The sequence below is a fragment of the Oncorhynchus masou genome, chromosome 1, assembly GCF_036934945.1.
Source record: "Oncorhynchus masou masou isolate Uvic2021 chromosome 1, UVic_Omas_1.1, whole genome shotgun sequence".
Classification (NCBI taxonomy): Eukaryota; Metazoa; Chordata; class Actinopteri; order Salmoniformes; family Salmonidae; genus Oncorhynchus; species Oncorhynchus masou.
The window spans coordinates 67858026-67883716 of record NC_088212.1 but is presented as its reverse complement, the minus strand read 5'-3'; the positions used below and the strand labels follow the sequence as shown (position 1 = coordinate 67883716).

Genomic DNA, 25691 nt, shown 5'->3' with positions numbered 1-25691 from the left:
CTATGGTTGGCTACAGGAGTTACTACATCTACTTGGATCAGAGTGAATCGTCTCTTGGCCTCCAGGTTGCTCATTAGAAATCATAGAACATCCTGTCCAGGAGCCCTCTGAAAGGTCTCTTTCAGAGTCACAAAGTTAGGACAACTTTACAATGTTGCATATTGTTCTAATTATAGACATTCAGTTACATAGCATTGTTTAAATCATAGAGATCATACTAAATTACTAATGAAATGTATCATTCTTATTCTATGGTTTAAATATTCCCAATGTAATGTGAATGGGGAGCTAACATAGCTACCATAGAATGAGGTAGTGCCATGTAAATGCATCATAATGATGAAACCTCATTGGCCCAACTCTCTAAATACATGTCTAAGGCCTCGTTGTGCCATATGTGATCTGGCTCTGGTCTCGTTGTGCCATGTGTGATCTGGCTCTGGTCTCGTTGTGCCATGTGTGATCTGGCTCTGGTCTCATTGTGCCATGTGTGATCTGGCTCTGGTCTCATTGTGCCATGTGTGATCTGGCTCTGGTCTCGTTGTGCCATGTGTGATCGAGCTCTGGTCTCATTGTGCCATGTGTGATCGAGCTCTGGTCTCATTGTGCCATGTGTGATCTGGCTCTGGTCTCGTTGTGCCATGTGTGATCTGGCTCTGGTCTGCCATGTTGTGCCATGTGTGATCGAGCTTGTCTCGTTGTGCCATGTGTGATCTGGCTCTGGTCTCGTTGTGCCATATGTGATCTGGCTCTGGTCTCGTTGTACCATATGTGATCAGGTACAAGATAATTTGCCTTTCATTCTCACATCCTCATTCCAATAGTCATCCAAACACATGCAAAACAATGACACATACAGACACTTTCAAATGTAGCACATTCTCAAGGCTGAGAGCTGCAAACAGCACACACAAGCACTAATAATTAGAAATCCAAGCTTCTCAATGACTTCATTTTCAAATGAGTGCCCAGTACTAATACACAATGCACTTGAGTTCCAACATCAGTCAAAAGGAATTAAAAAGTACTGCTGTTCATAACATACTTCACTTGGAGGTATAATTTTTCTCAGCCTTAATCAACTTGAATTAGTCACAAACAGCCACTTCTAATTAAGTGAGATCCTGCATTCGTTCCTTAATATGTTTTAATTAATCATGTCCAGAGAGCATCCCTAGCAGGGATCTAAATATGAAGGATGACACATCTCAGGGCATGGAAGATTTAGAAGAGGCTTAAGAGATCTGACAAGATCACACTTGTTACGCATTAATTAAAACAATGACGATGCAAATGATGTTTTAAGATTATTATTACCCTTAATAAGATACAAATGTGAAGGATAAGGTTTGATAATAATAGATATTATGGAGAATACTGCTGAGCTATGGCTGTGTAAGGTTACTGGATTTCAACTCTACACTGTAAATACAGAAGAAAGCATAAAGGATCAAATGTTCATGGTTGGTACAGAGAGTGCAGCTATAATAGTATCAACGTATACAAATCATTCATGGCAGGAAAGGCATTCTGATTTGAGCTAAATGTACAAACCGCTATTTAGTGTTCAACATTTTCTTCTGTATGTGACACTTGACTTTTGCACTCATCTGCAGTTTTCATTCATACAATACAACTGAATTCAAACAAAACACACAAGGATGAGGCACACAAGTAATGCATTTTATGCTCATCCTTTTTTAATGTATCACAATGAGCAAGAAACATACTTGATGAAATATTTTCAAAGGAGTATATTCAATTACCATCTACAATCAACTTAACTAGGACAACAAGGTTTTTGTGACAAAAGTTTCTTTAAAAGTCTGAAGTTCCATGTGGTTTTATGTATGTTAGTTTCCATGTAATTTGGTACAGTTTGGAAATCTTCATCATATAATTACAGTAACAAAAAAGCTAACAAGACTACAGTATAGAAAAGACATCAAGAACAACATTTTTGGTTTAACTTGCTCTTTTTTGTACATTGCAAGGCTGTTTTTTCTACCCTCAGTGGGCTGCCTGGAGCCACGGAGCCATGCTTGTGAGGCTCGGAGGAGGAATAATTCAAGGAAACAAAAAGAAAAAGAAAATGCATTAAAAAAACATTGTGGCACCAGGAGTCACAAAAGGAACAGAGAGAGCTCCAAGTAACAGTTCATCTTTGAAGTTGGAGCAAATGGTTTTGTTTGGTTGTTTGTTAGTTTGGTTGTTAATTTTGGTTGATTCGCTTTTTTTGTGTGTAACTGCCTCTTTAGGAATGGCAGCCTAGAAAACCCTTCCCCTTTCTCTCTGGCTCATTTCTCTTTTTTGGTTGGTGTGATGAACAGAGAGAGGGCGAGCCGCCATCTGACTGGAGAGCTTATACTTGTCCATCAGCAAGACAAGCAGGAGGAAATGAAACAGGTAGCAACAACATGAACCGGGAGAAATGAAGCGAGCATCTCTGTCCATCCCGTCCAGAAGTGCGGAAACATGTCCGTAAAAGAGCAGAAGCAGAGGCAGAGCTGGAGAAGAGAGAGAGACAGACAGAGCAAGGAAGCAGCTGGAGCCACTATAGTTCAGCCTCTTTATCTAATGTCTTTCCTCTCTGTGTCACATGTCCACTGGTTCCAGAGTCCATTCCCATCTCAGAGATGTAAGCAAATATAGTTGTGATATTAAAGCCGCCTTGAGCCTGCCTTTGGCTCCCATGCCCAGTTTTGGTGTGCCCACAGCCTCCCCTGTCCTCTCAGCAAGATCTCCAAAGTTTCCCAGAGTTCATTTCTTCTTTTCATTCCTTCTTTATCATTTCAAACAAAAAAGTTGATGTCTTGTTTTAAATATATCTATATCTGTATACATGTTCATTTTCACAGTGGGCAAAAGATGACCTCTACAGCAAAACCTTGTCTTTTTATTTCTTTGTAATTGTCCATGAAAATCAAGTATTCCAATGTGAGTGAAAGGATCTCAGTTATCTATTGTTTTGTGCCACAATAAAATATACACTTATCTGGGGCACAAATTGTAATTTTTATTTTTGTTTTTAACTGCATAAAGCTTTGGCCACATTCATATATTCAATCAAAATAAAAACTGCTCAGTGCTTCTGTATCATCGTTCTCCTCTTTTTGATTATTGTTAACTTTAAAATTCAAATTTTCTAAAACTTCACCACTTTATTCATAATCCAGCTTTCGGTTCAGTACGTTTTGGTGCGTAAATAAAGGTACAGTATAAAATAAAATGTATAAAAACTCAAAACTGATGCTGGCTCTTATGAAACACACTCACTCACACGCACACATACAAACTCACACACACAGTCCATGCTGGCTGAATCTGTTGTGAAGAAGACCATGACCGTCTTCCACAAAGAGCCCAAAACAAAGATTACACTTTGGAAATAAGAGATCAAACAGTGTCAAAAAAGACAAACAAATATAAGAACATTATTACACCATAAAGTGGCCAGGTCATAGAATAAAGTTGTTTTTTTTTTAAATTCAGCAATTGAAATTAAAGCTAGTGTTAATTTATATGAGGAAAAGTAATATACAGAAACTAAAATAACATACAAATAGTTATAAGAAAATAATAGTACATGTCTGACATCTGAAAACCAAAATAAAGCAAACGCATTCAAGAATAAACTGTACAACATTAGAATTCTCAAAAAAGAATCATATGAACAATATTCTAGAGAACATGATTAGAGGAGTGGCAAGCTTGCAGACCAAATCAACCCAATTTCAACAGCATGCGTAAGGAAGTATTAACACCAAACCACATTGCTCTGCAAGACGTAACACTTTTAACACACTTCCTAGATTGCAGCTTTGTATGAATTATGGCAAATACACTTGCTATACACTAGTGGCCGAAAACCAGTTATTCACAAATTTAAATATGCCTTGGTTTTGGTGTAAAGGAATTAAATAAAAGTTGTTCATCTATGAGAGAGTGTGGATAATTAAGCACATCCATTTCCACTGCAATAAGATGGAGCGAGTGAGCTCTTTGGACATGAAGGCATGACATACCTCTTAACTGCAGTATCTGAACACAAGGGACATCTTCAAAAACACTCCTGCTTTTACCAGACTTATAACGCTTTGGAATGAAGACATCCCTTAGAAACCTGTAATCAACATCGTGCATGAAAATGGTTTAAAGCCCTGCAGACAGCTGGGCCAAGTCACAACTGGATGTGCCAGAAAGTTGGGCCAGCACTCCAGACTTTATTTCCTTCTGAGACTTGTAAGTTGAGAGGCATGATGATGTGACCTAGGAGACGCATCAGTACCAGATGTATCATATACATGTATTGGTAACCACTATTACTTGCTGATCAAGTGAGTAACAAACTTAACTGGAAGGAGGGGTTCTTTATCAACTGTCCATGCCAGACACTAAATGACAGATCTAGGTAATTTTGTTTAGCAAACAGAATGTAACTTTACACAACAGCTTACAGTCACCTTAGAAATGAGAAAAATATATAATAATAATTAAAATAATTAAAATTAAATCAGTCCTTGCTTAAGAAAAAAACTAAAAACTTTGATGTGATATTTGGAATGCACTGTTCTTTACTAATGTTATATATCATTGGCTTTAAACATTGGTCTGTTCAAAAAGAAAATCGGCAAAAATGTCCTTTGGAACATATATTCACAGTCTTCAAAGTTCCGTTTTTGCAAGAAGAAAAAAAAAGATGTCGCAGAGGCAAGAAAATGGTTTATTGTTGTTTTAGTTAAAGCTTAGCCAAAAAGCAAAATGAGCATGCATCTAGCTAGGTATTATTTTTTCAAAATTCTACATTAGCAGCAAAACGTATGTCCTTGAAGACCAGACCTTATACATTTTCTTTAAAAAAAAATACTTTTTGTGAGTGACAGAAAAGTTAAAACAAAGATTTATAACCTCTATCTTACAAACTGCAATGGCTCTGTAACACTGCTACTCCACAATGCAAGGACAAGGGCCCTTTTTTGGTTTTTGGTATTCTTGTTATTTTACGTAAAAAAGCCACCTATCTGCTTGCAAAGAAGCAAAAACGGCAACTCTGATGCGTACTAATTTATTTTAAAACTTTGTTTACTTTCCTCTAAAAACAGCAACAAATTCTCACGTATAAAGAAGCCTCTTTTCTCATCTTTATGCACCAATGGTGAAAGTGTTTAGTCTTTGGATTTTCTTTTTGTTTTAAAGCGTGAGAAATTATTATTATTATTATTATTATTCTTTTTTAATTTTCTTCATCTATGACAACAACAACGTAAAGTCTAAATGAAAATAAAGCCGAAAAAAGACTGTAGCCACACTACATGAAGAACAAAAGGCCTGCTTCGTAGTGCACGAGGAGGAGCAACTATCTTCATATCTACAAATGCAGGGGACAAGAAAAACAAAGTGAGGAGAGAGAGGAACAAGTAAAGTGAGAATTATGAGTCAGACAGTGTTAAGTGCACAAAGGTAACAGAAATAAAATTAAATATTGTTTAACATTTCACCCCAGGTCTTTTTTTCTTTTTTGGTTAGAACCATACCAACCAAAACAGAGAGAAAAAAACATTTTGAAAGAGAGGATCCTGCCTAGTGGGAGAGTGGCAGTTGGGTGAACATTAGCCAAGAAGCCGAGAATAAGACAGAAATAAAGTTCAGGTAAGTTACTGCTCCATAATCTAGTCTATCGGAATGACCAAGACAACATCAAATGAAGCGCCTTAAAGTTGGACGATACAAAAGCTAAATGTACAAAAGTTTTTTTCAATCTACCATACTGTTTAAATTCATTTCCAATGCAACAATCTACTTAACACCAAAAATGTTCATATCTATCATAAATACAGAAAGTTTTTTTTATCAAAAAAATCTTTTTTATCCCCCATCAACATGTCTCCAATGCTCTCCGTGTCCAGATTACAAATTTCCCCCTTTAAGAGTATTTCAAATGTTTAAAATCAGCAGATCAGCTACTTTTAAATGCCCAGAAAGCTATGCCTTTATGATATTTTCACTCATTTTAAAACTTTCTGTCATTAAAATCAATTTCTGGAGAAAAATAATAAAATATTTCTCCTGTTTGGAACAAAAGGTGTAAAACAATGAATTTCTGTAACAGAAAAAAGTCTGTGAGCTGTTGACCTGAGAATAAAATAGACATTACATTATTCTTTTTACTTTTGCAAGCCATTGGTATTTGAATGCTTTGACAGCAGAAAACTGTTAGACTATTCTCCCATACAGTACATACTGGCTTTTTGTGACTGTGCTATTAAGTGGAAATAATTACACAAACAAGGGACAGCTTGTTGACTTTGTCAAAAGGGTTCTTGGGCCATTTAACAACTTTGAGGCAGTCCAGCATTCCTCTATCATTACCCAAAACTTAACTGCAGTGATCTTTTCTATTCTTATACATATAAATGTATATATTTCAGTTGAAAGAAATGAAAACCAGCATGTTGATATGGGAAAACAATCCACTAACATTTAAATTTTTGGTTACAAGCTTTGGAATTGCAGTTAGTCTTTACACATCTTTTTCTGAAATTGTTTTGTATACTTTTAAACGTATTTTAACATCGCTGCTTTTTTGTTTGTTTTTCCCATTTGTGTTTTTTTTGTGTCTTTTGCGTTTTTAAAATATTGTCCATCATCGAAAGCTCTTTTACAATCTGATGGAGTCCGTTCCTACACTAGCAAGATTACTACTACAACTACTACTGTCTTTGAGACAGCCGGGCTGTTGTGGCACCTCTGCCGTCCTGCCCAGCCTGTCTGCTGACTTCTGACTGCTGTCAGAGTCAGACTCGTCGGTAAAGACGTCTGTTGGTATCGAGGTCTGAACTCCTGAGGTGCTCAATGAACTTGAGGTAACCGTTGAATGTGAGGATACTGGAGGAAAAGAAGAAGAAGAAGAAGAAGGAGTGGCATTGGGCTTCCCAGCTAAAGCTCTGGAGAAAGGGGCCTGGGGCCAGGGTTTGCCGGCAGCTGTGGTGTTGAGTGGGGTGGCAGAGGTGGAGCACAAGGATGAAGAGACAGAGGAGGACGGCATGGTGGCTGATGTCGTTGGCGGGGGAGGGGGGGTGCTGATGAGATGAGTGGCAGACTGCGAGGTAGATGCGGTGTTAGGATCGGGGAAGCAGGCTGAAGAGTGAGGTAATAAACTAGTAGCGTGCTCTTTGGCATTTCTGGCTGATCGCTTGATTGTTCTGTGTTTGTGCAAAGCCGAATCCAGGTGTTGACTAAGCGCTTTGTCCCCATCCAACGTGGTGTCACAGGCCAGGCAGTCGTAGAGGCTGCCCACCCCTGCACCTGCGCCACTGGGGACACGCAGCAACACCTCTTGCAGGTTTGCCACAGACTGACCGAAAAAGCAGATAGACTTCAGGTGATTGATGGCCGCTTCTTCCTTGCTGAAGACTGCTTGACATTTGCGACACGCCAGCCTGTACTGCACCTTGGGGACGATGTACTGGTCTAGAAGGGGGTCTGCAACTTTGCCATCCATCTCGTTCTGCTTGGAGGGTAGGTTATTGTGAGAGGAGGAGGAGGAGGAAGAGGTCTCTCGGTGGGGGTTGCCTTTCTGCTCCTCTGTTTTCGCTGGATCTTTGGCAGATTCTTTGCGGTCCCCCAAGGGTTGAAGGAGAACTGGAGTTTGGCTCGCTTTGGGTTGCTGGATCTGCTGAAGCTGCTGCTGCTGCTGCTGTAGTGCCTCCTGCAGGCTCTGCTGATATTGCTGGTAGTGCTGAAGCAGGGACCCTGGGGACAGGCCCATCAGCGCTTGGGACAATGTTGGGTTGTAGGGGAACATGCTTTCCATGCCGTACATTGGCTGCAGATAGCCGCCTTGGAGAGCTCCAGGTATTTGCGGGGCGTAATAAGGGGAAAATCCAGGCATGAAGTAGGGCAGGAACTGACTAGTCAGTAGAGCTGTAGGGTCTGATGCCAAGGCAGCCTGCAGGGCCTGGAGCTGGGCAGGGTCTACCACATACTCCATACCCGGTGTGGGCATGGAGGTGGCGGGCACAGCTGCATCTTGTTTTTCTTTCTTGGCGCTGGCAGCAGAGGTGGATGGGGCTGGGGTGCCTCCAGTGGAGGATGGCGTTGAGGGCTTCTCTGTCTTCTCCTTGTGGTGGGGCTTCTCCTTCTCTCTTGACCTCTCAGCATTACGCTCTTTGGGGTGTTCAGGCCGGGAGCCTGACTGGGTTGTTGTGGTGGTGGAGGTGGAAGTAGGGCTGGAGTGGGCGACAGATGTGTTGGCCTGTGCTGGGCTGGGTGATGCCAAGGAGGAGGAAGAGGGAGGCTTGTTGGGTAATCCAGATGTAGGGAGGCTGGGTGAAGGAACACTGGCACCAGGCATGTTCAGGAGGTTTGGAGGTTTGGGAGGAGTTAAAGCTAGAGGAGATGAAACAGAGAAATAGGAGTATTCAGAGTTAGAGGGGGATTCAAGACATTAGTTATTCATAGATGCATGTATGTGTTTTTCTAAGGTGTTCTAGAGAGCTACTGTACACACTCATTATTGGAGCTCAGTGCATTAATAACTGAGCACTTTATTGAAGATAAATGTTTTTCACCAGATGTCATTAATTTGATAGCATTTGATGATTCAACGTTAGCCAATCAGAAACTCAGCCTTTCCAGGAAGGCCCATAAGAAGAGGTCTCAATCACAATATTTACTAGAGTTAATCAATCAAGAAGTAGCTGGGCAATAAAGAAAACAACAGACAAACTGAGGATTTAGATACATCTTAACATAATAAGGACTCCAGTATCTAGTACTTCAAACATCTGCAAATTGTTTCTTTACATAAAGTATGACACTGACCTTTAAACAAACTTAGGAAATCAAAAAACATCTAATTTAAATTATAATAATGTCAAGTACTACTAATGTTCCCAAGGTCAAAGAGGTTAGAGAAGGAAGTGAGCTATTAGTATTCATTTTAGGACTTTGTTTAATGTTCTCTAACTGAGTGGTAACAGTTCAAGTAGATCATAAAGTTGACAGCAGATGTCTGAAGATGCTCATTCAGATTTTATATTGTATTTGTTTGTTGTAGCAGCGTCTCTCCAATAACGCATGCCAACACTGTCAAATGAATGAAATGAATGACTTTTACTAGAATGCATGATTCATTATGAAATACAACGTGATGTAAAAATAACCTGCTTACAGGTGCCTGGCAAATCCAGATTAAAATGGAAAATGTGGTGCCCTCACACTGTTATATTGTATTACATGTATGTATTCCAATGTGAATATTTCAAGATGACAGATTGATTGATGACAAGGATATTTCATCTGAAGAAGGTCGAAACGCTACATACTGGAAAATGTAGGCAAAATTCAGAGCACTATTAATTCCAAAGTGCTTACTAGTTTTCCCAGTTAAGACCTAGTTAATGGTTTTACTTGAATGAGACCCTACATTTCCCTCTACATACTGGTACAGCACTTCTTTTCAATTATGGATATGACAAAATATTACATTTGATCCAAGAGTGCTTCATCGGTTTAAGACAACTCTGATGAAAGAGTGACGTCTGAGCGATGACATACCTGAGTTTGATGAGTTAAAGCCAGGTAGGGAGGTGCTTCCGACACCTGGCAGAAGTCCAGGGGGCATCCCTTGCAGATTTGAATAGGCAGACTGAAGGTTCAGGGCCTGCAGGGCGGGGCTATCAAAGATCCCCTGCTGCTGCATGGCTTGCTGCTGTGCCAGTCCCAGGACCTCATTGGCTTTCTTGATGCGATCCATCTCCTGCTGGGCCATTAGCTGACGGACAGTGGCTGGGTCAAAGTACTCCTTCTCCTTGTCCAGTTGGCTCCCAATGGTGTCCTTTACCTTGGTGATGTGTTGCGCAGAGAAGATGTGATCTCGCACAGAGAGACGGGCACTGTACTTGACACCGCACAAAGAGCACTCCGTCTTCGGGCCCTCGTAGGATGTGTGGTTGATCCCGAAGTGCTTAGCCATGCTGAGCTTGGCCTTTTTCTCCTTGGCGCGAGCATTCTGGAACCACACCTGAACCACCCTTTTGGAAGTCCGATGTCATTGCCAAGTACCTCACACTCCAGCATGGTAGGTGTCCTGTAGTCATTGAAGCAGGACTTGAGCAGCTTCAGCTGGAGGTTAGTCATCTGAGTTCGGAAGCGCTTTTGGCCAGGACGGTCTCCACTGTCGATGCTCCTGCTGCCGGAAGCTCCGGGGCTTGGTGAACAGGGATCAGCCAGACTGGAGGTCTCACTGTAGTCAATTATATTCTCATTTTCATAGTCTCTAGCATAATAGCTTGTCGCAGGGCTCACCAGCCCTGAGGACATCTGGTCGTCATTTTCAAGGGAGGGGGCTGTACCCACAGACTTAGATAGATAATCACCACTATTTTGACCATGCTTTTGATCAGCACTGTCAATGTCAGCATTGGCCTCATCACCAGTGGTGGTATCTGTGATGGCCGTATTCACTGAAGAACAGTCGTCATTATCAAGTTTGTTCTGGTCAAAGCTAAGGTTGACAGAGGACATAGATGGACTCTCAAAGTCCTCCATTCCTCCTTCAACTTTAATGGATGAAGGGCTCAAAAGGGCCCTTGGAGACAAGTCCATGTTTTTGCTCACTGGTGACAGAGAGGAGCATTGTCCATCATTGTTAGAAGGTGCAAGCTGGGAATAGCTGGAGATATCCAGAGGATCCATCTTCATTTGCATCCCTTCCTCAGTGAACATGCCAGAGAGAGCTAGGTTGTAACCAGCACGTTTGGCTTCATGCCAATGGCGGGAACGGATATGTGCCTCTAGTGCAGTTTTCGCCTTGAAGAGAGCACGACAAAAAGGGCATCGCCGGTGAGCTTGAGCAGGCCCTACAGCCCGAAACTGACCCTTCCTTTCCCTGGCTCTGGTATTTTGGAACCAAACTTGCACTACCCTCTTCTTCAGTCCCACCTCATGAGCAATGTGGTCAAGCATTTTTCGAGTGGGGTTTGAGTCCAACAGGTATTTCTGATAGAGGATCTCCAGCTGCTCAGGTGTGATGGTAGTCCTGAGGCGCTTGTCTCTTTGTGGCTCCTCCCCACTGTTGGTGCTGTCATTCTCTCCTGGGCTAGTGCCTGCTTTCTCCTCCAACTTCCTCTTCAGGGAGTTCATGGTGGAGGTGGGTGTTGATGGAGAGGTGGCAGAGCTGCTTGGGATCTGTGGCATGGCCCCAGAGAGGAGTTGACTGGCCAACAGGGGATTGCTAGGATCAAACAACATAAAGGGCATGTCCATTGGGCGGTCCAAGAACTGAGGGTGGATGAATTGGTTTTGTACAGAGAGGAAGTGGAGTTGCTGGTGTTCCTGCCAGTGCTCAAAGGATGGGAAGCCAAGCTTGCACTGCTCACACTGGTATTGAATCATTTGCTGTGCCAGCTGTTGCTGTGATGCAGAGCTCATGTGAGGGTTGAGGCCCATGTGGGAGCTCTGAGAAGCTCTCTCAGCCTGGTTTGTCTGAGAGGCTGAGGGACCACACTCACGTTGCTGCTGAGAGAGGGAAGGAGAAGAATGCTTGTTTATCTTTGGGGCTGTTTGTGGCTTCTCATCTCGTGCTTCTCTTCTCTGATGTTGAGTCTCAGATTGGGGCTGATGCACAGTCTCCTGTTTGATGGTGGTCTGATGCTCACGTGGATCTGAGGACATTTCAGCCAAATGTTTGGGCTTCTCATCATAAGAGTTTGATGTGTTAGCTGGTGAGGCTTCCTCCTTCTCAGAGGATGAGAGGTGGGAGAAAGCTGAGGTGGAGGGAGGGAGAGGGCAGAGGCTTGAGGAGGAAGGCATAGGGGTGTGACAGGAGGACCCAGAGGGGGTGTAGTATTCATGAGAAAGATCCATAGAGTCCTCATTTTGGCTGTCGTATTGCCCGTCATCGTCTTCATCTTTGTAACACAGCTTCTTTTGGTGCTTTATGAGGTCAAATATGCGCTGGAAAACCAGACTGCATTTCTTGCACTGGTAGTTCAGGTTGGTGGTGCGAATGTAACGGTCATTGGACAGTTCTCTTCGTTCACCATCTTTACTTCCATCCCCCTGGTTTTCATAATTCTTGCGTGCCTTCTGACGAGCATTTTGGAACCACACCACAATGACACGGGTGGGGAGGCTCAGAAGGTTGGAGAGCTGTTCAAATTCATCATCTTTGGGGTAGGCGTTAGCATCAAAGAAGTCCTGAAGCACCCTCAGTTGGTAGTCTGTAAACCTTGTTCTTGAGGATCTTTTACTCCCATAACATTCCTGTCTTTGAGGCTCAGGGGAAGGGGGTTTAGAGTCAATTTTGGTATCCTCCATAGTGGTAATGGGTGGGTTGTTGAAGTTGTAGGGTGAGTCTTTGTTGCGCTGGCGCTCTTTGAAGAGGGTGTTGCGGAACCAGTGTTTGATGACTTTCTGGGGCAGCCCTGACTTATCTGCCATCTCCTTAATCTGCTCCTCATTGGGGGAGTTGTTGATGTCAAAGTACTGCCGAAGGACCCTAAGCTGGTCATCAGTGATACGTGTCCTGGGCCTCTTATTCTGCTGCTGCTGTAGCATGGCTGGTGTAAGTTGCTGTTGGTAAAGCTGGGCCAGATCATTAGCCAGTGACTGTGACTCCACAGATGACATCTGGGATTGCATTTGAGATGGCATAGACTGTAGAGACAGTGACTGCATCATGAGTGGTGAGAAGAGGGGCATATCCATTGGCATGGACATTTGAGCCATTTGAACAGGAGGCTGTGGGGTCGACACAGTTGGGGGTGTGATGGAGGGAGCAGAGACAGGAATATTTGGTGTTGGGGCTCTCTGTGGAGGGGGTGGAGGTGGAGGAGGAGGAGGAGGAGGAGGAGGAGGTGGAGGAGCAGGAGGAGCAGCCTCTGGTGTCTGGGGTCTGAGTGGATACAGTTTGTCATACTGCTCTCTGTATTCCTTGGCAAATCTCTCCAGGGAGCGGAATGGGAAGAAGGCCTGATGGATGTGCTCCTGATGACTCTTCAGAATCAGTATGTTGGAAAATAGTTTTCCACAGGCCTCACATTCCAGCTTCTCCAATCCCTCGATGGGGTCCACCACTCTCGTGATCCCACCAGGCGTGCTTGTTCCAGCTGGTCCAGGCCCCACTGGCTTCTTCTGAGCTTTCTGCTTGTTTTCATTGTATTGAATCACTAGCTCAAACCCAAAGTTCTCCAGAAGGGCTTTAGTGGCATTTCCACGAGCATCTGAAGCAATCCTTGGTGGAGGAAAGCCAGGATCGTGGTTGGAGTTCATTGCAGTCTGTTGCATATCCTTTTTTTCGTTTGACTTGTTGTCAGAGCTGTCTTTTGTGACATGTTCCTCAATTTTCTCTCTTAAGTCTTTTTCTCTTTGCATTTCCCTTTCTCTCTCTTGCTTCTCATTATGGGCGGCAGCGGCCTTCTGCTTTTTCTCAGCCTGGTGAAGTAGATTGGCACTCTGTTGAAGCAAAGCCATCTGGCCCTGGGCCTGAGAATGGGCTTGGGCCTGCTGCTGTTGGTGCTGCTGCTGAAGGTGGTGGTGCATCAGCTGTTGTTGCAGGCAGCTCTGAGCCTGAGCCTGCTGGGCAGAGTTCTTCAGGTCCTCCAACAGAGAGTTGGCAGTGGAGCTTGACAGGCCAAGTGCAGAACTGTTGAGGTTCATCTCTGGATTCAGTTGGAATTCTGCTCCAGGGATGTAGAAAGGGAAGAGCAGCTGTTGTTGCTGCAGTGAGTGAAGAGCATCAGTTGTCATGGGGAAGTGCTGAAGAAGTGCTGGGTTGAAAAGCTGGGACTGGATGAGGGCAGCTTGTTGCTGGAGTTCTTGTTGGAGCTGGGCCTGGGCTTGAGCTTGGGCCTGAGCCAACTGCTGCTGCTGTTGCTGCTGAAGCTGCTGCTGCTGGTGCTGCTGTCCCCTTGCAGAGAGCATGTCTGCAAATTTCTTCTTTTTTGATTCATGGTTTTCAGATGGTGACGGATGACAAGTCATCGAGGAGTTCCCAAGGCTTTCAATGCTGTGAGACTGGCTCATGTGGTTGCCTCCAAGAATAGTCTGTGTAGTCTGAGCCCCAGAAGAGCTGTGGTTGCTGGAGCTGGTTAGTGAGTTAGTAGCTGGGCTTGGGCTTGGAGTTGAAGTGCTGATGGAGGATCCACCGCCACTTAATCCAGAACCACTGCTGGAGCTGGTGTTTCCTCCTGCTGCTTCAAGCTTGGCTGCTCGGGCCTTGGTCTGGTGGAGGACAGAGCGCATGTGGATCTCTAGAGTAGAGCTCTGGCTGTAAGCCACGTTGCAAGTGCTGCACTTGAATGGTTTGTTGTCAGGGCTGCTGGTGGGCTCTGGTTGACCAGTGGTGGACTCCTGTAGGGCCCGCTTGACCTTGTGCAGGTGTGAGACAGAGTTGTAGTGAACCAGAAGGATGTTCTTCTGTGTGAATGACTCTTTGCACACTGTGCACTTGAAAGGACGAGATGGGTCCAGGAACTTCTCCATGGTAAAGTTAGGACCTTTCCTGAATGGCAGGGCACGCTTGGGCTCTGATCCAAAATCTTCTAGCAATGAGCCAGAGTCGCTACCTGTTGGGCTTTGCTTCTCCTCTTGGTCACTGTCATCTCCCTCCTTGTCATCTTCTCCCAGTCCTCCGTGGTCCTCTCCAAGTGATGGATCTCCCATGACCATAAGGTCTCCGTTCATCAGTAAGCCTCCATAGAGCTGTTGGATGTCAGCCTCACTCAACTCTAGGTGGCTGGTCTCCAAATGTTTCTTCAAGGCCTGCAGGGTCCTGAAGCTGCGTTGACAGAGGCAGCACATGGTGGCTGCTCTGATGACATGGTACTGCGAGTGCAGCTGCAGTTTCTCCACCGTCTTGAAGGCCAGGCTGCACTGGTTGCAGCGGTACTTGTAGACATGCCGGTCCGAGACAGGCAGCTGAGGCCTTTTGTTGTGAACCTCATTGAAGTGCACCTGGAGGGAGTTAGAGGACTTGAAGACCTGGTTACAGCCTTTCTTCCAACACAGGAATCCTGTGTCTTCCCTTCCAGACTGCTGATCCTCCAGAGGTGACTTGCGAGCTTCAGCTATTTCTGTAGGCAGTGAGACCCCTTTCTCAGGCTCAGCATCTGATGGTTCTGTCAATAAATAAAGAGAAAGAAAAAATGGATTAAAGAGGCTCCCACATAAGCAGAGTCTTTGTGCAAGAAAATGTCATTTCAACAGAGGACATCTTATCTCTACTTAGGAGTCCTTGACACATGTATCATTTCAGAATCACCAGGAAGGGGTAGGTTGCAAAACACAGAAGTAATAACTAATTCAGACTCCTGCAGATGCAGGAATCATTATTTTTCCTTTGTTGTCAATGACAGCCTTGGCATGATCCCCTGCATTTTCATTACATTTTCCAAAGGGAGACTGGGTAATGAGAACATTGCCATCGCTATCCTTCACATTTAAATGAAAGGAGGGACAATTAAAGCATAGGAAAATACATGGTGCCATACTGACCGGCTTGTTTCTTGATATCTTCAGAGCTGGAGTTCGCCGGGGCCTGTGGGGTGCTGCTTTGTGCATCTCTGTCTGGGCCTGGTACTGGTATGAACATGCTTTCTGGCAGAACCTCTGATGCCGTCACCTGGAAAATCAAACACAAGACACGTCCCATGTTAATTACTGTGTGGTCCTATTATACAACTGAGTTTCTGTAAGCTCACAAAAATATTGATGTTATTATATATTCTTTCCATTTAAAACTGCACAGATATTTTCCTGATGGAATTGATAGACATCTTAAAAGATCGTGGAAACTATTGCACAAGGTTTCTGTCTCACATGCACTCACACACACATGCACAAATAATCATATTACTTTTGACTTTTTTGCCATCCCTGGAATTTGTACTTTGATCACTGCTGGTGTTTTGTCATGCGAATGGAATGTTCTGCTGCAGCCAGTTAGTGAGACAGCCTGAAAAGCCTACCTTGGCCAACTGAAAAGCTTATTAGGCCACCTAATTAAATAATTATTCCATGAAAAAAGCACATGCCATTACAATGATAAGGAGCAGACAAGAGGCATTCTGGGTAATACAAGCACTCTCAATTTGGGGAAATAGTCTATGCCTTCCAACCCTGCATAAGTCACAATATAGTCAGTTACGTTAGAGTTATTTCAGGTGCGTTAAGAATACAAAATTGGAGCTACTATGGATAAATCCAAACATGAACAGGTTCAGGTTCTGCTCCTTATGGGAAATGATGTAAATATATCACTAGCCACTTTAAACAATGCTACCTTATATAATGTTACTTACCCTACATTATTCATCTCATATGCATACGTATATACTGTACTCTATATCATCGACTGCATCCTTATGTAATACATGTATCACTAGCCACTTTAACTATGCCACTTTGTTTACATACTCATCTCATATGTATATACTGTACTCGATACCATCTACTGTATCTTGCCTATGCTGCTCTGTACCATCACTCATTCATATATCCTTATGTACATATTCTTTATCCCCTTACACTGTGTATAAGACAGTAGTTTAGGAATTGTTAGTTAGATTACTTGTTGGTTATTACTGCATTGTCGGAACTAGAAGCACAAGCATTTTGCTACACTCGCATTAACATCTGCTAACCATGTGTATGTGACAAATAAAATTTGATTTGATTTGATTTAAAGATTTCTGAAGAAATACGCAAATAAATGACGTTTCAGGAGGAATGCTATGCATTTTTCCACTATACAATGGTTTAATTTGTTTCTACCATTTTAATTAGAACATTTCAAGGAGCAATGAATATTGATTAAAAAACTGCAGAGAAGCGGCCAGGTTTTCTTTGCTCTCAAAAGGTTGAAGTCAATCATGGGTGAATGACAGCCACCTCCCTCCATATTATCTCCCCCCACCCATCCTCCTCTCCCATATCTCCCCCTCATAGCCCCTCTTTCCCTTTACAGAAATGCAACAATTCATCAAATGCACTCATTAAGCGGCTCCTATTTAACAATAATCAGTGATTGAGATTGGAAGAGGCCGGGAGATGAGGCACTGTCTGCTTCACCTTCCTTCAATTAACTCCCCAAACAGAATAATCAGCCTCACTCCCCACGCTGCATTTCAATTCACAGTACCCCAACACACCCCACCCCTCTCCCTACTCCCACCCCTCTCCCAACAGTCCCTCCCCACCCCTCTCCCTACAGTCCCTCCCCACCCCTCTCCCTACAGTCCCTCCCCACCCCTCTCCCTACTCCCAACAGTCTTTCCCCACCCCTCTCCCTAGTCCCCACAGTCCCCCACCCCTTCTCCCTAGTCCCCACAGTCCCCCACCCTTCTCCCTACTGTCCCTCCCCACCCCTCTCCCTACAGTCCCTCCCCTCCCTACTCCCTACAGTCCCTCCCCACCCCTCTCCCTAGTCCCCCCAGTCTCTCCCCACCCCTTCCCCTAGTCCCCACAGTCCCTCCCCTCCCTTCTCCCTAGTCCCCACAGTCTTTCCCCACCCTTCTCCCTCTACAGTCCCTCCCCACCCCTCTCCCTAGTCCCCACAGTCCCTCCCCACCCCTCTCTCCCTACTCCCCACAGTCTTTCCCCACCCTCTCCGGCCTCTATTAATCCTCTACCATTTCAGGTTCTCCTTACTGCAATGGACCACCCTTCTTCTCTCCTATCACCCCATAATGGTCATCCTGGCTTTGCCTCTTTACTTAAATGTGTGTGTGGGTGATAACATCAAACGAGGCTATACAAAATGAAAAGGAAAATGTAATTCAAATAGCTGTTTTGACCTTTACTATCTAACACAATATTCATATTCTTAAAAAATAATCAGTCAAATCTTATCAACATATATTTAACCTTAAGTCACCAGGAGTAATGTATAAAGGCATAATGGATTCACCTAGTCTTATGAAACATAAAATAAAAATGTTAACTATATTTGTGTGTTTACCTTTGGTCTGGTCTGGCTGTGCTTCTAAAAGGAACAAACTCTCTGTCAGTCTGCAACTGTCAGTGTGTACTGCAAATAGTGACAATGAGGACATGTCTGTGAACAAAGCATGGCACACAGCTCCAAACAGGCCCACTCTAGTCCTACACAAGGCTGAGTCCTCCTCAAGCAACAACGGGTTTGCATAGGGCTCCGGGGTTAAGTGGAACAGTAAACATTCTCGAGTCCATCACTGTGCGATTAGTCTCATCAGAAATTCACTGGAAAATATTCAGATACTTTCTGTTTTCTTCTCCCTTCTTTCTCTCTCTCTCCTCCAAACAGAGAGTGGCAAATTAATGCAACCAGCATGGAGAATACCACAAATACAAAACACAGCAGCGATTTACATTACAAAGTGGACTGTTTCTAGACAACTGCTTCATTAGACGACGAGAGGCAAGAGCAGAGAGTATCCCAAGGTCACTTTTAATTTGGACCGCCTAATTGGCAAACATAGTTCAAAATGGCTATCATCTAGCCAGACTCAGAATTAATGAAGCACAATTATTTTCATTACCCCTATCTTAGACAGACAGAAAATGAGACAGAAGAGAGAGGGAAAGGGAGGAGAGAGGAAGAGGGAGGAGAGAGGAGAGACGGAGGGAGGGGTAATGGAAGGATGGGGCTGCAGGAGGGAGAGAGAGAGAGAGAGAGAGAGAGAGAGAGAGAGAGAGAGAGAGAGAGAGAGAGAGAGAGCATGGTGGATGAAAAATGAAGGTTGAGAGAGTGTGTGCATCTTTATGCATGGTCGGCATGAAATAAAAGTCTCCTATTTCAGAATTCATTAGGCTCGTCTGCAACACATGTGAACAAATAGAGTACATCTATATCCACCAGTGAACAAATCCACCAGTAGAGTACCATCTATATCCACCAGTCTATCTATCCACCAGTAGAGTACCGTTCCATCTATATCCACCAGTAGAGTACCGTTCCATCTATATCCACCAGTAGAGTACCGTTCCATCTATATCCACCAGTAGAGTACCGTTCCATCTATATCCACCAGTAGAGTACCGTTCCATCTATATCCACCAGTAGAGTATCCGTTCCATCTATATCCACCAGTAGAAATAAATCTATATCCACCAGTAGAGTGCAGGAGTTGTATCTATATCCACCAGTAGAAATAAAAAGGTGCTGGTTTTAATGTGCATTATACTACCTTTGGTTCTGTATGGTTCTCCTGGTTCTCTAGTTCTTTCTTTGTAGGGGCTTGGTGCATTATTATCTCTATAAAAGATAAATACTGCTGCCTTCTATACTAAAGTGCTTTCTTTCTAGCTGGGCCAGGAAGATGGCTAGGCAGCTAGGTAGAGCACCGCTCTCCTGAATGATTGTCCAGCGAGCAATTCTGTTCCACAGGCAAGAACAAACGTCAACATTTGCACAGTCATTAACAGGAAATCAAAAGGAGAGAAAATAAAACCATATTTCCATTTGATGCTGATTAAAACAAAATGAGCCGGGTTATTTGCTGGGGTAATGTAGCAGAGGTAGACAGAGTCCATGTTGTAAATACTGATATTACATTTGTGTGAGTCTATATCTAACTTCAGAATGAATGTATATTCATGCTTTAGTTTTTTGTATCGCTTTTGGAGGAGATAGTTCTCGATAGTGGTATTTATGGGAAACGCTAGGGGTGATTGTACAGACACACAGTCCCTATTGTCTCTTTGTGAAATTGGTGCATTCATTATTCACGTGAGATTTGAAAGATTAAAGAAATGGTGAATAATAATATTTCCACTGTCATGAACTTGCATTTCATTAAAGGAAAATAGTATTAATTCAATTTAAATGAATCTGTGTCACAATAACTTGAATATATTATTAATAAAAGCCTTTGTTTAGAACAGCGCTGAGGTGATCAGACACTGGGAGAATATCAATGTGTTCCTGAGAATAAATGGACTGGGAGGTAAGAGAGCAGCTCATCCAGCAAACAACAGACTTATCTGTCTCTCTCTCTCCCCTCACTATCTCAAATGACTACGATAAAATGAGACCAAAAAAGGGCTCATTGACCATGGGCACATTAGACAACGCCACATTAGAATATGGCTAAAGCATCTGAACCTAACCCCCACAATATTTGACTGGCAGTGAGTCAATGGGATGCCTTGGAGCCATTTCACAATTAACAGTTTCCTTTGTATTTTGATAAAGCTTCAAATGTCATCAATTTGGAAGAGAGAAGACTGGAGAGACATGCTCCATTACAAACAGCCAGCCAGGGCAGGCAGGGTGAGTAACAGTCATCTCTGGGCTGCAAAGAAGAGACACAGCTAAGGCCTCCGTTGGTCCTTGACCTGATGGGGCCCAGCCAGCCTGCCTACATTGCCTTTTGTGCACAGGCATAGGCTACATGCGCTAAGCTCACACACGCAGAGCAACAAAAAGGCTGTGCGTATTCCCATGGCCTCTTCATCACTTCCCACAGAGAAAATAAATGGCTAAACAGACACAATGGTAAATATAAATGTGGTAAAGGATGTATACTGTACAGGATGGGCTGGGTATTAAGGCTAGGTGGCAGAGCAATGACATCCTGTGTTGTGCCTTCCTCTCAATGTATTCAGTGTGTTTAAAAAGGCCCTTGAAAAAAAGAAGTCATGAAGTCCCCATGCAATCCAGTGGCCATGGATTAGGAGGATAACAGTAATCAATGTACACATCTCAGAGGCAGGCGCCTACCTGTAACTTCACAAACAGAAAGACCACAATGCACCAGAAGAAAGGGAAGGAAAATCCAGCAAGAGGATTACGGACTGAACTACATTGAACATCTCAGAACCATTTACAGCTGTTTAGCTTATAAAATACCATATTTGTATTTGTACAATAGCTAATGTGTGGTGAGCCTTCTGGTAATAAATGGTTGCAGTACATCACCCAAGTGGGTGGAAGAGATGATTTCCCCCCTACTATGTAGAAACTCTTTGAGCACCTACTGTAGGTGGAAAGGCGCTATATAAATGCAATCAATTATTATCATTATTATTACAAACAGTTGTGTTCACCCTATTTTACAGAGATGGATGTGTGCAAGAGGCTTGGCATTGATATTTTAGGATGGTTTCGTTTAGCTTGAGGGGATGTGCATTCCCTGTTTATAATTGAGCTGACTATTGGTATGTAACAGCATTGCAGGGGCCATGGTTCAATATTTCTAAAGAATACAGTACCTAAGGATGAATGTATACACATACTATATCCACAGTCCACACAGGCGCACACACACACCCTAACACACACAAACACACACACACGTACCGTGGCGATGAGCTTTTCCACGCAGTCGGGCGCCACGCTGTGGAGGTGTGTGAGGTGGAACTGCAGATGGATCTTGTTGTTCAGCATGTCCTGGCAGAGTGGGCAGCGGAACATGGGCTGGACAGAGTGCTGCGTCATCACATGCATTCTCAGGCGGTTCAGGTCTGTGTTGCTGAACTTGCAGTAGGGACATTGGTACATCTGGAGGAGAGGAGGAAAGGGGGGAGAGAGGAGGAGAGGGGGGAGAGAGGAGAACAGGGAGGTTAATGAGGTGAGAAGGAGAGCTGTAGGTCTGCTTTGTGAGAGAGAGGAGCTGGAATGGGAGGATGAATGGAGGAGTGTTGCCCCCTGTGTCTCTACCAGGCAGGTCCCTCTGATCATGGACCACTAGGCAATACGCGGAGCAGCAGTCCTGGCACACACTTCAAAGCTCTCTCATCTGTCAAATACTATATTGATTTTCCACCTTTTGCATAATTAGCAATGCAACTGCAGCAGGAAAGCAAAACTCATTTTAAGGAGATTTCCAAAAAATCATGCATAATGCAAAAAGGCCCGTCTTTATTCAAATGTCTTTAAGAAAAATGCTTAGAAGTAGCTACGTCTTTACATTCCTTTTCTCAATTAATGTGTAAGTTTTACTGCTTATAATGAGGGCATGGTAATTGGGGATGGGATAACCTTGAGTTGATTGGCAAGTTCAAATAGTTAGAATAGTGAGTCTTAATATGACCATCCTCTATAATTTAAGAAACCAACTTCTGGAAGTGGCAGCAGGCTGTGTGTTAAAGATAGAGCAGAAGGAGTGGGCTGTTACCTGCTCCGCAGCAGCACTCTTCTCAGCAGTCCTGGGACGCTTGGAGGAGAGGGGGCTCCCTGTGGCCCCTGACCGTGAGGAGGGCCTCTTAGAGGGGTTCGGGGAGTCTGTCTGGTCCCTCTCTGACTGGCTGGATCCTGCTGCACGCACGCACACACATGCACGCGCGCACACACACACACACACACACACACACACACACACACACACACACACACACACACACACACACACACACACACACACACACACACACACACACACACACACACACACACACACACACACACACACACACACACACACACACACACACACACACACACAGAGGGGCAAAGAAGAGAAGCAGACTCATCAAAGCAAGGTGAAGACTTGGCAGCCAGAGAACAAGTCAATCAATAAGTGTGGATAAAGGGCTTTGAAATGTCTTTCTTCAATGTGATATAACCGCGTTTAATGGGACTTGGGCAGGGAAGCAGTTGATCAGCCAACCCACAGCTCCACATCCAAACCACCAGTCTGTATACTTCTCCTGCCATGCCAATGCAGCAACACACAGCCAAGGTACTTTGACGGCCTGTCTCTCCCCATGTTGGATCGTTAGGCATCAGACAGCGCCACATATGGCTAATCAAAACATTAGTTTGCCACATTGTGCAGCTTTAGGTTTCTCTCTACCTCTGATTTGCAGTTTGAAGTGGCGCTGGAGATCAGGGATTCGCCAAACTTGAGACAAGGTAAACATCTCCTCGCACTCCAGCATTAAGGTGAAGAAATCAGTGCTCAGTTCAACTTCAAATGTGACCGTTTTCTTTACTTAGTTTCTCCCAGGTACTCTTTTACATCTGCTCTTATACAGGTACCCAGCTCTGACTAACAGAGAGGTGTGTATTCATTCACACCTCTTTTTCTATGGTTCCATTTACACAACTATGATAGAAATAACACCAACTATAAATAGTTGCATGACATTAGCACAGATTGTTATAGTCTACAATGATAGATATGTCCCCATTGATACAGTACATCCAATTAGCTAGCAAGAGGGCTTACTATAAGTGAGTGAATCTACTGCCAGACTTTCATCAAGAGATATAAACCTCATCAATTCCCAACTGTATTTTCAATTTCTCCAATTCACACAATTATCAAAACAGACTGTCATGCTAGGCAATGCCATGTATACTGCTGAGGTGGCTGTGGACTGGTTGAGAAGGGAGCAAGAAATTGGATTTTCACTTTCAAAGCACTCATGACCAATGACCACATAAGCTTGCTCCTCATCAAAATACATTTCAGTTGAAATTGCTACCAAAGAGGGGTGAGGTCCTTGGATTCCTCTGCCAGGAATGAAATAAATAGGAACAGTGACAGAGGAAGGAGAGGAGGAAGGAGAGGTGCAATTTGGCTTGGCAGTTAGAGCTTTAGAAGTTGTGGACCCAATATCCTCTGAAATCCTGCTGGAAACACTGACCTATAGCTTGACCCCGCTTGGGTAAATCCTCCTGCTCTTTGTGCCTACACAGCAAGTGAGTGCCAGTGCAACTCTCGACTTAATTGGAATTTCTGTAACCAGCTAAGCCTCCTCCAGTGGTTTGTGGGTCGGGCCAAGTGGACTGTGACAATGAGAGAGTGGATAGAGAGACTCATTCACACCCCAGCCCCTCACAACCCAACCATGGGTTCCCCCTCACAAACCAACACAGGCACCAGGCTTCACAACCACAACACCTCATTCAGCTCTTAGAAAGAGCAGGAATTTTGAGGAGAAACAAAACTTTTTCAAAAACCCTTGGGGGTTCAATAGGAATTAGCCTACTGATTAGTATCCATATGCACCACAGGATGTACAAGACAGCCATGCTTTGTTACACACAGTGGGCTGAAATGTAAAGAGCGGCTAATTGTCAGGTACCTGCCCATCTCAGGCAAGAATACCCCTCTCTGTATCACTGCAGACTCCAGTGGGCTCTGCTCTACTAGCCGCTGAACGTATCACACAGCTAATCCTTTTAATGCAACCTGCAGCAGCATTAACAATGCAGCCAGCCTCTCCTCGCCTCCCGCTCCCTGTCTCTCTCTGTCTCCACTGAGCCAGGCCCCACAACAAGAAGCTTCTGCTCAGCTAACCAGAGAGGAGAGCACTCCCTGTTAGAAAGCCAAAAGAGAGAAAGGGAGAGAAAGAGAGGGAGGTAGACAGAGAGAGAGAGAGAAATAAAGCCAAACAAAATGGGAGCGGCAAACAGAAAAGAATCACAGCTGAGTAAAAATACTCAGCTAAGCCGGCGCTTGTAAAGGAGCTAAATCCACACGGAGCCGGCGTGGGGGAGCCAGAGCACCACAGTGCCCCGCCGCCAGCGGAAAGAATTCACTGTGAAACTTAAGGAGGTGTCTTGCTGGCCCTTAACAAGGCCATAAAGAGTTAAATTTGGCCTGATTTGTACAGTCCTGGAAGGGCAAATTGAGAACAGGGGGCATTGGGACGGGGGCGTGGGGGGGGTCAGGTTAAGCAGGGCTGACCACGCTCCTGCTCCAGACATTAAAATGTCAGCTCCAATCAGGCCGGGGGCAGCTGAGCTGATTACCCAGTGGGGGCCCTGCCTTGGCTTTTCTCAGAGCAGCCTGCTAGATCTCCCAGAGACACTGGGATCGGCCAGGGAGGCCCTATTTGGTCCAGTCAGACACAATCCCATTAAACACATCAACCAATAAACAAAGGAAATGTTAAACAAAGGCACCTCCCCATTCCCTGACATTAACCTCTCAGTCATGAACTGTCCTCACCACTTCCTCCTCCACTTCACTACACTTCACTGCCTCTTCACTCACTGCCCCCTGTCCTCACTCCTCCTCTCTCCCTATTTCTCTTTCCTGGCCCACTCACTCTCTGGTGGTAGTCCCCCCCTCGTGTTAACAGACTATGAGGTAAGCCCTCCTACCAGGTCAGGTCCTTGCTGCCTTGCTAAGCGGCTATCAGTCTCAGAAATAACTGGTCAGTATCAGGGTGGAAATCAGGCCCATAAATGCCCATATGTGACCAGGCCTTCAGTACAGGGCAAACAGCTGGAGAAGGGAAGCAGCTGAAGCCTGCAGCAGTTACTGGACAACAGACTTCAATAAGGCTGATATGATAAATCAGGCCAGAGTAATGGACAACATAATGCATGGGCTATGGAGTCCCGAGGCCAACACACTTAATACATATATTAAATAATACACAATAAACCATGTAACAATAACCAGCAGCTGCCTGGGTCTACCAGTGTATAATGCATGTGGGTGTACATGTACAGTGTGTGTGTGTGTGTGTGTGTGTGTGTGTGTGTGTGTGTGTGTGTGTGTGTGTGTGTGTGTGTGTGTGTGAGAGAGCGAGAGAGACAGAGTCTGAGAGCGGGGTGGGAAGGCTTGTTCATGGCACAGCCTTACCTCGTCACGGCATGTTAGGAGTCCATAAATCTGATCAATCGCTCTCTCCTAAGAATCCAAAATCCCACTCCTGCCACCAGCCCTGTGACTAAAGTCCAGCTACCGTATCCTGTTTTCGTTGTCAAGTGAAGAGGGAAAAAAGAGAGACCAACACAGAGCGAGCCT

The 25691-nt window shown here is 44.3% G+C and overlaps 1 protein-coding gene across 1 annotated transcript in view; it reads right to left on the bottom strand.

The window, feature by feature from the left end:
* Positions 1-6061: 6061 nt before the first annotated feature.
* Positions 6062-25691, bottom strand: part of LOC135542064 (zinc finger homeobox protein 3-like) — an 86366-nt gene continuing 66736 nt past the window's right edge. The window contains 6 exon segments of the mRNA XM_064968734.1: positions 6062-8388; positions 9559-10038; positions 10041-15122; positions 15499-15625; positions 21284-21484; positions 22101-22240. Of these exon segments, the coding sequence (XP_064824806.1) occupies positions 6659-8388; positions 9559-10038; positions 10041-15122; positions 15499-15625; positions 21284-21484; positions 22101-22240 (7760 nt within the window). The 3' untranslated portion in view covers positions 6062-6658.